At 39.1% G+C, this 17,205-nt stretch overlaps 1 protein-coding gene across 1 annotated transcript in view; it reads left to right on the top strand.

Moving 5' to 3' along the window:
• The window catches only part of LOC134530387 (Kv channel-interacting protein 1), a 158,997-nt gene that overhangs the window by 102,167 nt on the left and 39,625 nt on the right, over positions 1-17,205 (top strand). Inside the window, exons 2-3 of the mRNA XM_063365163.1 lie at positions 1,564-1,633; positions 16,835-16,905. Of these exons, the coding sequence (XP_063221233.1) occupies positions 1,564-1,633; positions 16,835-16,905 (141 nt within the window). The remainder of the gene's footprint in view (positions 1-1,563; positions 1,634-16,834; positions 16,906-17,205) is intronic.

The following is a 17,205-nucleotide window of genomic DNA, read 5'->3' on the forward strand; positions in this document are numbered from 1 at the left end:
TGCGCGTGTATATAAACTGTTATTGTTCTTTTTATGATTTTATGTTGTCAAATGCAGGTCTTCAAAAAAAAATTTCTTATATTTACTTTAAGAATAAGAGAGTCAAGCCGAAGTGAGTTTACAAGTTAACTCATTATTCTTTGGGGGAAAAAAAAACATTGTTCCACGGATGCTAGAAAATAAAGCCAAATAATTTTTAACGAAAGCAAAAATATCTGGTATATTTCACAAATTTATAAGTTAGTGACGACATGATTTATTAATTGTTAATAAATGGATAAGGGTTCACAAAATAAAAGCTTATGCGTGTACTTCCGCATTATGTAGGTTACATTATGAATAATTCAAACGTAAGCATTTAAATGATAAAAAATAGTTGTGAACCAAAATATATTTTGATTTTATTTCTGTTAATAATTTTGTAGACAGTATCATAATACGTATACAACAAAATAATTTTAAAAATATAAGGTTAACCACAGTTACATTTTTTTTAAAAATAAAATAAAATGACGTCGTTTGTTTAGCAGGTGTCGCAGCTGAAGTGCGAAAGACACATTCGGCCTCCTGTCGTCGTGAACTGTGAACTGTGACCTGGCCCGTGGTTCGCTCGTTTATCAGCTCCTCGCTCCTCCCGCCGGTCGCCCTCTCTCCCCGCCTCACGACATTCGTCTCCGCGCTTCTCTCTTCCTCTCTTCCTCTCCCGCGCCGAGGCATCTGCGCCCTCGAGCAGCCTGCATGATGTACGCGCGCCTATCCATTGCAGAGGGCTCCGCCTCAGCTTAGCCTTGATTGGACGTGTTCTTCCTTCTCCCCCCTACCCACCTCCACACCTCCTCTTCTCGTTTGGAGAACTCCCGCCTTGCTGCGACTAAGTGAAATAGCCTAGGCTTTTTATTTTTAGGAACGAACAAAAAAGGATACGTTTGTTTTTAATGAAGTTTCAACTATCAAAATATTTGCATGGCGTTCATGCAAACATCTGCTGGTTCGCTTAAAACATATATGTATATATTTAACTTTGAGAATCTTTAAGTGGCTTCTAATAGAATATATTTTCTTGAAACATTTTTTGTATTCTCTTACTCATGCACGTATAATTTATTTTATGTATTTTTTGTATGCTGCAAATGTATCGATATAGTTTATTTTTACAATTAATTTCAGGAACGAAAAAAAAAGAAAATTCCATGCATAAAAAGTTTTAAAAATGTATATCACCTGTCCTATAAATATACGAAAGATTACTCTTTTAATAAATCTTCCCTGTTGATAAGTATAAATTGTTCCGTACTTACCTTGAGAAACTTCTGAGCAGGGATTCACTTGACACAAACACATGCATGATGTAGACGGAGGTAGACTGTCCCTCCGTACACGCCGCTGCTGCTACTGCTGACTGCTTGTGTGTGTGTGTGTACACGGTGTTCCTCAGAGACCCGCCAGAGAGCGGCGTGTTCCCGCGCCATGTCTGTCTTGTCCCGACGACAACCCCCTCCCCCCCCCCCCTCGCAATGCTGCGCCGGCCCGGCTCCTCAAGGACTCCGTGTCTCTGTGTTCCAGGAGTGTCCCGAGGGAGTGGTCCACGAGGATTCCTTCAAGGACATCTACGCCAAGTTCTTCCCGCACGGCAGTGAGTACACTCGCCTTCTCCCCACCTCTCACCCGTGAAGTCCCAGCGACTTGCAGTGGTTTTAGTTTTAACGTATTTATTTTCAAACGCTTTGACTGATAGCTAGAGACCGGAAAAATTCGCGGCTTCAATTAACTTCAGGATAGACTCCAATATCCTATACACACTCGGGCAAATGCCAACTGTGCATTGGCTGCTGACTTGTGAGTCGTCTCGACCGGGTAACCTGTGATTCGACACTTCTACGAGTGAGGGTCTCTAATTGGCACTCAGTCCTCCAGATTAACAGTGGACCAATGACAGAAGCAGCACTAAGGTATAATTATTTGCATTTTAGCATGACACGAAATGAACCCGCGAATTTTTCAGGTCTCTACTAATAGCGCTTGGAGTTATGCTCAGAACGTTAAGGCGTTTTTTTTAAATCATTTTCTCGCTATTATAATAGTTAAGGGTTAAAATTGGAACTTTCAAAACAAGACGAATCCGTAACATTCGTTGTTATGTAACAGATATTTTCAAACAGATATTACAACTAGAGCACATATATGTTGAAAATATTTGTGAGAGAACAACGAATGCAAAGGAGGTATCGAGCCAAGACGTGAAAATGAAAACTAATAATAATAATAATAATAATAGAACTTGGCGTGTGACCGAGCCTCAAGGCGCAGGTTGAAACAGGATTATAGAGAGCCCGGGAACTCGTGGTGACCGACTCCGAGCTTGTAGTAGGTGCGTGTGTAGAGTGTGTAGAGTCTCGGATAGCAGGTCCAGGCTCTAGTGCTGCAAGGTACCAGTGCCAAGACTGGCTACTGGTAATGTTCAAATGTGCTGTGACACGGGGACCGATTCTTTTATCGGTAACTGCAGAACTGATATGTGTTTTCTGTTTTCTTTTTATCACCAAAACCCAAAGGCATTTATATAGTAGCAAATGCCGAGAAGAACCATATTCCATGTAATAATATATTTCCAGTCACGAACATTAGTTATTACACAATAAGTTTTACAAAGTACGATACTATTCATATATGTATATCAAGATACATGTAATTACGGCGTTTAAAATGCTTACAAAATATATTTAAATGCACGTTAAATACACAGTACAATATCATGCGAACAAGTGAGAGAATAACATTACGTTAAATGCAAGTACCCCACGGGCATGCCACGCATAAACATAGTCATGCAGAAAGCCAGATACAAACGGCTATCAAACAAGAGAGGACGATACTTTGTAATTTGTAATTATGCTCAAAGAGTATTACTATGTTTATGACTTTAGGTACACAGACCGTTAAAGATAGTACATAATTTGAGAAAGGCATCGTTCAATGAAAATCTACATAGACAAGGATAAGTTACACGTTCACGCGGCCGCATCACGCCGGAGCACATGTGTGATGCAAGCAAGCACGGCAATCCTAAACTATATCAAAGGGACATCGACAAAAAAGTTTACCAAAACTAAAATTTAACAGTGGCAGTCCAAAACCAACAATTTTGAAAACTATAAATACAAGAGCTATAATTTACATGACACGGCCACACGTGCCAGCAAAACGATTACCGCACTTACGTACATACACAACGCAACTTGGGCGTGTGCCCCGTGGAACTTCTAAATACAACCTAACTAACTACATTAAGTATGTTATCACCCGCATGAGAGTAAGGAGAACAGGCCGTGGTAATGCAATTCCAGCCTTCATGTAGGCATCAGAGGCGCCAAGCGCGCCTGCGCACATCGCAGAAGGGGAAACAAACACTGCCCTAAAGAATAGAGGGGAAGTGGGAGGAAGGAGAGAGGCGGGATGGCTGACGCTCAAGTGACGTAGCGTGACTGCGCGGAGTAATCCACTTTACTGCGCCTAACCACTGCTGTCGGGAGTAGGGAGAGTGTGGAAACGAGCCACTGACATACCACCTCATCGTCTCTAGCTCAACTAATAAACACTCTGACAGCGGTGACAAATATGTCTCTCTCTCTCTCTCGTGGTGCACAAGCTCCCACACACATAGACATGGTATAGCCACTCTCCTGCTCCCCAGGCGACCAGGGGTCTGACCCCCGGACACCCGGTAAGCGAGGCGTTGCCGCGAGCCTCGAGGTGTCACCGCTTCTTGCGCTCGTTCACTCCATTCCCGCGGCATCAGCCCTCGTCTCCAGCCGAGCTGCGGGAAGCCTAAGATGTACATCAAGCTCTGTCCCTGCCCGAATATTCACCTTCGGCCAACCTCGGGATTTGTTTTATTTTTGCGCAGGAAAAATGAATTCAAATATTAAAAGTGGTCGGTTAGGTTACGGTTAGTTAGGTTAGTATAGCTACATTAAAATAAACAGAGAAACATAAATATATATAAATAAACCCGAGGTTGGCCGAAGGTGAATATTCGGGCGTGTTCCGGGCAGGGACAGAACTTGATGTAGGTACATCTTAGGCTTCCCGCCTACCCGGGAACACACGCGGCGAGCAGAGCTTCAGGAGAAACCACGCGGTTTGCAAACTGCTCAAGATATCAGAGTGGTGTCTGTTCACGTAAAGTATTCGCGAATATGCCGAGGGCCGAGAAGCAGTTCTGTTTCCGTATCTCGTATTTAAACTGAATTTTTTAACAGAGTGAAAATTGGTAGAACGCGTGTTTTCACAATAATTTTTAGGCCAGAAACGACCGTTACAGATTCTTGAATGCACTCAGGGGCCTTGCATTATACCTTTATAACTTCACTTCTTCGCCATATAATGCTATGATCACCACTTGGTTATCATAGTTAGCCTGTGCGCACCAGTCCACAGCATTGCGCTTAGAGGCGATAGATAGAGCGCTAGGAGCTCCAGCGAGCGTCGCACTTATCATCCCGCCTCACTGACAGAGATACACGCCTGGCTAGGCTCCACCGTCATGCAATTTCGAATAATATGATACCGCTTGCAATAAATATTCATAGGGCTTAGATTTTGCTATTTTTTTTAAGTCAATACTTGTGAATTGGTGTGATTATCATGACAGTTTTAGTCGCCCGCGTATAATATTAAGTTACTACCTCGCAGCGCTTACAGATTATAATAAATGAGTGATTGTTACAAGGTATAAAAGGTCTGGGAGATATGATTTATGATTTGCTTGCCAAAAACAGGGGAAAAAAATTGGTTGTTGTAAAGTCGGTTTACGGACGATCGTTTAACGTGACAACGTCATACAATCATTGTTGAAATGATTGCATACTTTTATGAATAAAATTGAATTATTTTTATTTTAATAATAAAATAATAAATCCTTGAAATTATACTAGTAATCAGATTTTTAAAATGCAAGAATAATTAACCTTTATTGCCGAAATTGTTGGTGTAATAATCAATGAAAACCACATTAACTTTTCACTTCACTGTATAAACAGTCGAGTGGAAGAGAGATAGATGCGGCGCAAGCGTACAATGATCGTAACGCGACACAGCGTAACGGAAGAATGTGCGTAACGGGACACAGCGTAACGGAATAATGTGCGTAACGGGACACAGCGTAACGGAATAATGAGCGTAACGGGACACAGCGTAACGGAATAATGTGCGTAACGGGGCACAGCATAACGGAATAATGTGCGTAACGGGACACTTTTTCGTGCGTGCAGCCGGCGTTCATCGATTTATTAGACGTTGTCACGTCAAAAATAGTTCAAAATTATAATTATAGTAAAAATATGGAAAGCTACAAGATAATCCTCCCTAAGGCGATCGTTGACCCGGTAACCTCGCCAGCGATAACGTGCCGTGCCTGCCCGCGGCGTGACCCTGTCTCTCCCCCCCCCACCCCCTCCCCACGAGCCCGCCTCTACCAGCGCTCTACGCGAGGCAACTCTGCGCGGCCGAGCAGCACTAGGGCATGAGTCGCCTGCCTCGCCTCACGCCGTCACCAGCACGAGTCGTCAACTGCCCCGCCGTATTCTTGGCTTCGTTGTCAGGTTTTCAATAAGTAGATACCGGAAAAATTCGCGGTTTCAATGACCTCTAGGATGGACTCCATGATACTCTATGTACTGGGACAAATTGCACCTGCTCATTGGATACTGACTCGTGACACGCGTCAACTGGGATGCTTGTGATTTGATACGCCTTTTGTTGAAGGTTTTTCGTTGGCTTAGAGTCCTTCAGATAAACGGTGGTCCAATCGCTGACTCAGCATAAAGGTGTACGAGTTTGTAGTCTAGCCTATCGCGAAATGAACTCGCGAATTTTTCCGGTCTCTACCAATAAGGTAACTCCACGGTGGAATCACGCTAGATTTTATTGCAGGTACGTAACTGGCTGTACATATCATGCAGAGAATTTTAAAACTAGGGATGGGCCAATCAAATTCTCAAATACCATCAAATAACAACAAATCCTCAATACATATTCGAAGGATTATATTAATAAAATTACAAACGTTTTGATTCTGGAAACTTAGTTCGTAAAATAAACATTTAAATTGTTCAATGTTTTTAACACCATAATCATTTTTTTTTTAAATTTCTTGTTCATTATTTTATTTTTGACCCTTGAGACCTAGATTCGGATTCACGGGGCATATTAGCCGCGGACCGGCTACGACGGACGAACGTGACTGAGCACCGGATACCGATGGTACTGCACCGCCCCCCCTTTGAGAAGGTGTACGTATTTGGCATCTGAGAACGGGGGGCCAAACCGACTCAAATTGACGAGATGTTACGTGACGGAGTGTATGGGCTTCGAATTCGAGATTCAGTTTCGAGGAAATAGGGATTCGGCCCATCACTAATTAAAACAAAAGCACTATGAGTTCCAAAAAAAAATGTTAGCCTAAGTTTTAAATACTGGATAAGATTAATAGAAAATACAACTTATGTGTATTTTTTAAATAAGAAAACTATAATTTCCGTAGCAATTAACATTAAAGATATTGAATAGTTCGGCACTTGCCTTGTGGCATGACGATCTCAGCATATCATTTAAGGAATTGGTTAACATGAAATTAAATATTGAAACATATTTTCTGACATGAAATTGTGCGTATTCGATGTAAGTTTTAATTTTAAAATTAAATTTAGCCTCCTAATAAAATACAAACAAAAATTCTGCAGCATTTAAACTATATGTACGAAACATTATGCATACAACACAGCTACTTAGTCTGATTCGTAAGGTTTACCGTTTGTGGTATATAAAGATCCAGTTTCATGTGTGGAAAGATATTGCTGTACTTCTTATATATTTAAGGGCTTTTTTTAAAGCAAGATTTAGTTTATTATTGTGCGGCTGCAAGGGCAAAAGTAGTCTGTTGAGTCTGCAGAAGACATTTGAAAAGTTTACGGAGCAACTTTCCAAATAAGAGCGGAAATCGCGACAGGGAATAAACATCTAAGTCATCCCCGCGGAAATGGTTGGAACTTGGACGCCTGAAACCACAATGGAGTAAATCGCCCCGTTTTAACTTCGGAGAACACGACAAGTCTTCCTACCGCCGAGGAGGCATCACTGATGTCCCATTGCGTGTTTCTGTCAGACCTTGGAAGTATCGACTGAGGCCCATGCGCGAGTGACGTCAGTGTGCTTCTATGGGCGCCAGACAACCACCGCAGCACTGGGTGGAACAATTTGTAGTGGGCTGGCTGGATAAGTATAAATACATTTTAATATATAACCTTAGTAAAAATAAATCAATGGCTCCACACTAATATTTTGCGTGCAAATATAATTCATTTAAGTGTTTCCTGGAAAACCTATAAACCACCCAGTAAGGTCACAAATGAGATCAAGCTCAGATATAAATTTAGCGTAATATTGAATTCAGTTGTCATACATTATGGTTGCTCACCTGCTTCAAATTTTGTTAGTCGTACTAAGATGACTCTACACCTGGCTAGGCAAATCAGGTGAGTCCACAGATAAGCTGGCAGTATGGGAATTCGTAATACAAATTAATAAATTATCATTAGCATATGATTTTCATTTGGTAACTAATTCTTTCTTCAATGGCTTGATATATTAGTATCCATATTACCTTAAACAATACTTCACTGCCATTGACTGCCAGTGCTATATATATATATATATATATATATATATATATATATATACACATACATATACATATACATACATATATATACATATACATACATATATATATACATATACATACATATATATATATATATATACATATATATATATATATATAGCGAAACTTAGTCGGTTTATAAATTTATGTATTAAAGGGCGCCTTGAAACTACTGACTTGTGAATCGGACAAACGAAAAGGATTCCTTCGTACAATTAGTATTTAATCTCGTTTACTTCTCACAGTAATCAACCATATAGTTGAAATTATTCATTTATATTTCCATCATAATTTAATATTACTGTGAGAGTCATAACTTCCTTTAGTACACAAGAGTAAAGCCTTTCCTAATTAATAGTATTTACACCTCTGTTTTTTGTGTTTAGTATTGTCTAAATCACGTCAACAGTTTACCGACTAAACTAGTGTCTCGGAGAACATGAGTGATAAACTAGGACTACTGGGTTATTCCTGGATTTGGGTAGACACTGGATTCGAACTGAAAAGAGGGTTCAAAGCTACGGCGAATTCGTTGTCTCTTCCTACCGCGACTGGACGTCCTTCTGGGTCTGGAAAGTGGTAAAATCAGAAACGGATGGACCTCACCAACAGTCTGTTCACTGAAGAAACTGCAGTCCCATCTGTAGACAGCGTAATGGCGTCACGGCCAAGACTCATCCTCCGGATGTTCGGGGTCGGCATCGCCAACACTAGGCACGCCTGGTGGTTTCCTTTGGAGCTCTTCCGAAGATTTCAAATGTCTTTCTCGTACATAATCCTTAACGAACGGAACGACCGACGCGGTTGTATGGTTCTCCAGAAGTTCGGAAATTTCCCTAATTCCGTTTCTAAAAGTGCAGAAGTTTCTATCCACTCGTCGTCGTCAGCTAAAAAACTAACTCCGCGGTTGTCCCGGACCAATATTATAGTATTACCAATGAAAATAATGGTTCGACCCGAATACATGTCTATTCCCTTCAGAGATCTTTTCTAAAAGCTCTTGAATCCTTCAAACATTCTAAAACAAACAAACAAATTATTTTGACAACCATCGACGTTAAAACTTTCATAAAACAAAACTAGTAAGGAAAAGAAGAAGATAACAGCGCTAAATTTGAAATATCAAAATTTATAAATTCCATAGAAGACATGAATGACTAATCAATACTTCCAAAAATTGTTTTACCTCCTTAAACCATAAAATAAATAAAATGTAGGCTTCACTCGTACGTCTTCCAGAACTATAACTCCCGTACATAATTTGTTACATTAATTATATCAAGTTAGTTATCTATAAACGAAATAAGCGTTTATAACATATACACTATATTTATAAATTGTCTACGCTATTGTAAAAACTATGTAGTTCTTAAGGAATGATCTGAATGATCTTTGCTTAATGTAACCTTGCAGACGTGAACAGAAACAGCTGTTATGATGGATACTTTACCTGAATAACTTAGAATATATGACATTGGTGAAAATATTTATACTAACGCCCATTTATCAGCACGGCCTTGGTATTAGAATTACCAGAAGTTGGTCGCCCAATATATCGATAGCGTTAGATCCGCCTGCAAAAACCCACCAGTGCATCGGCAGGGATTTTACTTTAACTTCAAACAGGATTATATGTACTCTTCGTATGCGAGTAATTTCTTTTTAGCGTGGTCGTTAGAAATTAAATAATTACTAAACCTACAGCTAAGGCCTGATTATCACCTACTGGAGTGAAAGCATATTTTTTGGTTGGTACCCGTAGACGATATTGGTATTGTACCCTACACAATAACACTTTTTTTTAAATTATTTTGAATCGTTCTCAAAAAATTTTATTGTAACGCTCCATAAAGAATGGTTTAATACATTGTCGTGGAAAGTACGAAACTAATGAATTATTTAAGCAATCAAGTAGGCCTGATGTAACCTCCATAAACGTGAAAATACTGCACACTCTTTGTATGTTGCACAGCAAAGTGTTAAAAACTGTTCGATGTTATACTTGTGGCACAGAATATATTTGGAAGATTACTTACAAAGAATTATTAATTAAACGTTAAACTTTTAACGTGATAACGTCTTATAAATCGATGAACGCCGGCTGCACACACGAAAAAGTATGACTCATTGTCACGTTCCGCCTGAGCCGAGCGTTCAAGAACCCTCCAACAACCGTGCGAGAAAATCTTCTATAATATCAAACAGGTTGAGGTGGGATTTTTAACTAAATGTTCGTGTTTATATTTAAACAAATTATTTAAATTAAATTTGCAAATAATATTTAATATTCTGTAAATAATATTTGAAAATTAAAAAGTATGCACTTTTTCATCAATGTTTTCTTATGACGTTATGACGTAAAATTATCGTCCGTAAACCAACTTTACAGACAACCCCCTTTTTTGATACTGTGTATGATGGAGAAGCGACAGAATGCAGAGTTTCGGGGAACTCGGTGTTGCCAGATTTATCAGATACATGGTAAAAGTATATTAAATTGATAAATTTATCACATAATTATTTGCTTCTTTTGTAATGACAACGTCTATTTAATTGTATGTAATTGTGAGAGTGTGAATTCTGGCCAATTGTCATCAAATCGTATATAATTTTTATACTTTTTTACATTAAAACGCCGTTTTTTAGACTCATTTAGTAAATTTTTAGTAAATATAAAAAAATGACATGTGTAAATAAAAATAAGTTGTAATACTTGTATAAAAACGACCCCTATTAACTTGCTTTTTAGTAGTGTATCGTAATGTTGTTGAATACGCCATGATTTTGACGTCTCTAGTGATAGAATGTCTTCTTTGCTATCTGGCAACACTGTATCCCAGCATGCTTACCAGCCTCTGGCTCGTGTACCACACGTCTCTCCCCCTCTATAAACCTCTATGGCGCCTGGTCTATTGGGGTGTGACTGTGGATTTACCCCTAGAGTAAATATAAGCACACTCTCTCACGTTATTGTGAACAACAGAGATGAATAAATCCCGAACGCAACCATGCCTTTTACAGAATTGCTGACATATATCTCAGTCTAAAATGTATTGCAAAAACACGTGATGAAGCCTTTTTACGTGTCCATAAAATGAAACGAACTAAAAATAAAATAAAAAAACCTTGTCGGCACAGTCTACAAGCGAAGGTAGATTTTGATGTACCTATTTCTTCTGTAAATGTTTTGAAAACTTCTATAAAATCCTGGAAATTTTTAAGAATTTAATGTAAAACACATTATATAAATGTTCTCTAATATTCCACGATAATCTATTAAACATTTTCTCATATTGCATTTAGCGAAAATATTTTTAATGTTTTTAACTAAATGCATCCAGCATTAAATAGCTTCACGAATTTCATATAATGCCTACTAAGATAGTTATGCAATTATTTTGACTATCAAACACTTTTTCATCCCTTGCACTAATACGTGATCGTATAAAAATTTACTTTGGACCAAATGTTTAAGATAATATTAAGATGTTTAGAAATAAATTCCAGCAAATTTGATACTAATAATGTTTTAATTTTATTTAATTTCAAGCCCAGTTTTTACGGTAATAGTTCGTTTCATGTAAAATTATTTCAGCCAAAGGTTTTAGAAAAATTTTATGAGTTTTACAATAAATTTAAACTATTTAATAGTATATCTATTAAAAAATAATTTTTTTAATGTTTCTATCCTTGTTATTTCCGCCCTTTTTACTTCCACCCTTGCAGAAATGGGTTGTTACATAAAATTTACTCTAGAGAAGTTTTTTCACCTTTTTTAAAAATTAAAAAAAAAATAAACATTAATTTTTTTTATTTCAACCACAGATATTTTTAACCCCTTTGCAGTTGTGGTTGGACGTAACAAAAATGTATTTAGACAATAGTTTATGGTATTATTCCTAAAAATTATAATACCTCCAAACAGATGTGATATTCGTTATATTATGGTGGTTATAGCAATTTTTCTGTTTTCCAAAAAAAAAAAACTTCCCCATTTCTACCCCTTCAGTCAGATATTGCCCATTAACGAATTCGACCGAGATTTTCCACTACTAGATTTTATGTGTCAGTTTAGAAGTGATTTTTGAAAAATTACGGCAGTTAACGTGGCCATAAAATTGTGATACATATAATTTTCCAGAAGTCGCTACAATTAAGTAGAGATCTTTGAAATCTACTTTTAAAAAAAATAAAGAGATCTGCATAGACGAATGTAAAGGTTCCTCGTTGCTTTTCTGGACGAATTTTAAAACAAAACAGTTTCGTACAGCATCTTTGCGCTCCGGCGATCCAGGAAGAATGTTTATCGGACATCCGAAGGCCACGGGGTCGCAGTCTCTTACAAGAACACAAGTGGATAAGGATTGGCTCCTCCGCTGTTCGAGCGGCGCGCCGCTGGTGCGCGGGTTGCATACAAAGCGGGGGGACGCCACGTGACGTATCTCCCTCCAACGGGCCCATCACTGGGAGTCGTCCGACCCTAACGGCGGCCGCGGGCGGGGACTGAGCTTTATAGCCGCGATATCACTCGCGAGGCGCTGTTGAGAAAATGTCGATGCGACCCTTAATGTCACGAAGAGGGGGAAGAGAGATAGAGAGAGGATTCGCGAGGAAAGGGTTGGGCGGGGAGAGGGTTGGAAAAGGAGGGGAGAGTCCTGGACGACGGAAGGGGAAGGAAGGGATGAAGGAAGGGGTCACGCCGAACTTTGTTACGCGGTCGGGTTCCCAGAACGCGTGCGTCACGCGATGTCGCGATTTATTCAGCGGGAGGCGTCAAGGCGTGACGTCACCCCACACAAGATTGAGTGAATTTCCCGACTGACACTCGCCCGCGGATCACAGTTCCCAGGGCAGCTCCCGTACCCCCTTTTAACCAGGCTGGAGAAGAATCCATACTCAGTTTATTTTTGCTTTGTTCATTGTGAAAGGCGCCTGGCTGTTAGTCCAGAAGTCCCGGGTTTTATTCCCGACCGAGTCTTAAGATTTTCAAAAAACGAAAAATTTATTTTACAGAGTGCCCGACGACTTGTTACGTTTTCAAACCTCGAAAGAGCGGAAGGCAAACGCGTAACCACACCAAAAACCCCTGGCCAAAAAATTCTCAGGATGGGGCTTTCATATTTATTCGCAGAATAATTCCTTCCCCATAATTTTTTTATTGAATACCATGGTCTGCTTTAGATCTAAGCGATAATGGTTTGAAATACCACTGAATAAAGTTATTTTGTAGAGAAGTAATGAACTTGAGTTAATTTTAAGATCCCTCGTATTGAAATTGCTCACCAATACTTTTTATTGGGTGAGGTTCAAGTACAAAAACTTCTCGGCGGTGTGGGATGGCGGACGATGCATGAGACCGTCGGGTTTTCTTAAAGCACTACCACCCCCCTCCCTTTGCCTCCAATTCATTCAGCCAATGCAGCGTTCACTTCTCATCGACTCTGATGTGATGACCCCGATGTCCCCACGGGAACTAGCACAGAAAGTGTATTATAACTGAACTGACGAGAAAATCTTATTAGCTACTTAAGTCTTGGGTGTAGCTATGAGTCTTGTAACAGCCACCTTATCATTTCATTATTTGAAAGACGACACGGTAAAGATGTTTTTGTACTTTTACAAAAGATTTCCTTGCAAACCAGTTGTTAAGAAATAGTTTGTAATACCGCAAGAAAGTAGTATATATTGGGGGCTCCGAGCCCAGGAGTAGGAGTGAGGTGTGAGGTGGGGCAATGACTGACCACCATGACGTCAATGCGGCCATCTTGGATGAACTTGACATTGACCTTTAACCTTTACCTTGACGGCCATTTTTGAGCCACAATTTTGTTTTCTCTTGAAATCGAAAGTTCCACTCCCCGAACGTTGCAATTTTCGCTACGACCGTCATCTTCGATGTGTATGACGTCATCTTTGCACTTTTCGTTAAGGTCACCATCAGAACAGAACAACAGAACAGAAAACCAAGATGGCAGTCGTGTCGTCATCCAAGATGGCTACCTCCAGCATACGACATCAAGATGTCAGCTGTGTGTCAGAATCGAAAAAAAAAGTTGTGATGTCAGATCCGAGATGGCGGACATTACATTAGAATCCAAGATAGTGACCGTAGCGAAAAGTGCAACTATGACGTTATATACATCTAATTAGGCGGCCGTAACAAAAATTGCAACGTTCGGGGAGTGGGACTTAAAATTTCTAGAAAAAACAAAATGGAGGCTCCAAAATGGCTACCGGGGTCAAGGTAAAGATCAAAGGTCAAGGTAAAGCTAATCCAAGATGGCCACTGTGACATCATAGAGGTCGGTCATTGACCCCACCTCACACCTCATTCCTACTCCTGGGCTCGGAGTCCCCATTATATGTATACTACCCAAGAAATATATTATAACTTTGTACAAAACATGGTTACGGTTATTTTTCATGAATAAAATACGTTTCACGAGATAAAACTTAGTATTTATTACTAAAATAGTTGCATAATTATATATTTTAAAAGATGATTTTTCAGGAATACATTTTTTAAACTATGGAAAGGATAATCAGATATTCATTAATGAGGGCAGTTAATACTGGAAAACTATTCTGGGAACGGTTTACAAATAACTTTAACTATGGGAGGTACTGGGCCAACACAAAGCATAAATTCCCAGGCAAGAATCTGAACCCAGTATTACTGCTAACACTATTTTGTAGTGATGAATTTTGTAGTGTGAATTTACAAATGTTCAAATATCTGTAATTTTACATGACTGTTCCAGTTACAAAATATAAATTACAGTGTAAAACATAAATGCAGTGCATCTACCCACGCGAATTTATTTTATAGTATCTTAGTGGATATTCATATTGAACTGTAGATGTTATGCCACTTTAGCTGAGTGGATAGCTCCATATAAAAAAATTACGTTTAGTTTATTGTATTTTGAGTTAAGTTAGGCATTGGTCTGAGATACGATGTTATTTTTGTAGAAATGGTTATTGCATTTACATTAAGAAATTTCTTTTTTGAGAAACACAATTCCAAACTCTTTTCTGAGAAATTTAAGCTCCAGAAGTGCGGGCGCCAATCGCACAACACGCCATATTAAGAGGCCACTCCAGTGTTTCAGGGGCACTACGCAACCCGCGTTAACCTCATAAGATTCAATGCAATTTTCATTTTTCTTATAACTAATTAACTAATATAGATTTCGAAATGATGCTTGCTTGATATGTAAGACAACGATGCTCTTATCAAAGCCCCTTTCTTCAAAAACATGCATAAATTATGGTTCAAACCTAGACAATACACTTATGCATATTAGTAAAGATTAGTATAAAACCATAATTTGTGCACGTTTTTGAAGAAAGGGGCTTTGATAAGAGCATCGTTGTCTTACATATTAAGCAAGCATCATTTCGAAATCTATATTAATTAATTAGTTATAAGCAAAATTAAAATAACATTGAATCTTATGAAGTTAACGCGGGTTGCGTAGTGCCCCTGAAACACTGGAGTGGCCTCTTAAGGAAATTAATTGCTTTCATATCGCCCAGAGCTGGGAGGTTGAAGTTGTAGGCAGGCCACCGCTAGGAGCGGGTCCCTATACGACATCGCGTGTTCGGAGTGAATGCGCACCACATGCTACGTAAAACACACGAGACGATCCCACGACGAAACACTTTCGATAGAGCAATGTCTTCAGTCGCCCATGGCAATTATCATGTTCTCCGCCAAGTGAATTGAATTCGTCTCGTTGTTAAAAATATTTGAACAAAATGTGGCTGTCGTTAAAGTTACCTTTATAACGTGCATACACGTTATATATAATATTTTTATAATATTTTAAATCATTGGACTACCTGGTAGCCTATGAACTATGCAATGAAGATGTGGCGCAGTGATTTTTTTTAACGATTAATTTATAACATGTTAATGTGTGGTTATGATCTGTAGTGTTTCAAACTCACCATTTTACAGTCTTTATTTTTGTCGCGTGCATTGTGAAGTCGATTGCGAGCCGTTAGGCTCTTTCAGGGAATGTTCCAGTCGCGGTAGTGAAGGCGGTGAAAACATAGCGAGCAACGATTTGCTCACACCTACATTGGAAAAGGCACACATGTGTTTGTGTATTGATATATAATGACAATTTAAAATTTTTGATACAAGGTAATATTTTACAAGTGATTTAATCCCTACCAAAAGGTGAATAAAATTTTTCATTGGGAAAAGGAAGACAGTTTTAAACCTGAAATTTGTTTTAAGGTAAATTGAATTTGGGACGTATGTGGTTACACATACTTCTTTGTAATGGTTTACAATGAATTTAAATATATTTTAAGAAGCTAATTTTTTAAATATATTTCATTCATTAAACTTAAAGATGAGAATTTTAAGAAACTACAAAAAGCCCAAGAAATAATTCACGTTTTAGTGTAAGAAATTATGATTTATGTAAATAGCCTTAGTGAACAAAACCACTAAACTATGACATGTCTTTTATTTAACAATACCATTACAAAATATGTAAAATTATATGATAACTGGTGTAGTTAAATAATTACTTAAAACTAGCAAACATAAATAAGATACACAAAAAACTTGTTCCAACAGTACTTTAGTATTAGTTGATTAGTAATTATAGACACTACCTATTTAACCTCATTTATTTATATTTTAAGGAAGTCAGATTGTTTCCTTACAAGAGAAAGAGTATTTTATCACCACGCGCCAAATTACTATTCTTGTCGAGGGGGGGGGGAGAGAGAGAATTATTCCCCCCCCCCCACCCCTTGGTTTATTTGCACTCTGGCCAAGACAATGTTGCTTTCAAGAGCGACCAATTTATTACATGGGAGGTTTTAAAGTTGAAGTGCTGTGTTGCTTTTACTAGACATTTATGTGATAGCTTGAAATAATGAACTCGCTAGGAAGAATCGTAGATATGCCGCCATGGATTGAGTATTGTTAAACAAAGACGTCAGCAAAAGGGCAAGCTTTGCTATTCGAAGGGAGTGTGGTGACTTCAGTCAGTAACATCGCAAAGCTCGCACTCACAGCCCAGCTCCACGAGTCAGGTCGAGCCGAGAGCACAGTTGACTCGTGCTGAGAGCGTGTGGTGCTTGTTGCAGACTCGAGCCTCTACGCCCACTACGTGTTCAAGGCCTTCGACGTCAACAGTAACGGCGCCATCAGCTTCAGGGTGAGTGCCCCCCTCCCCCTTCCCAGCTGCAATCTCTCCTTCTGGCATCAAGTGGGACAACTTTCTACAGTTAAACTGGAACTTAGTTTTATGAGTAGGGACCGGAAAAATTCGCGGCTTCAATGACCTCTAGGATGAACTACATAGTTCTACGTACACTCGGTCAAATGTCACCCACTCATTGGCTGCTGTCTTGTGAGACGTCCCATCGTAGCAGCCTGTGATTCGATAAAGCTTTGTTCAGGTGTTTCTCATTGGCCCAGAGTCCTCCAAGTGAGTTGTGAGCCAATAGCAGAGGCG

This window comes from Bacillus rossius, chromosome 3 (assembly GCF_032445375.1).
Source record: "Bacillus rossius redtenbacheri isolate Brsri chromosome 3, Brsri_v3, whole genome shotgun sequence".
Lineage (NCBI taxonomy): Eukaryota > Metazoa > Arthropoda > Insecta > Phasmatodea > Bacillidae > Bacillus > Bacillus rossius.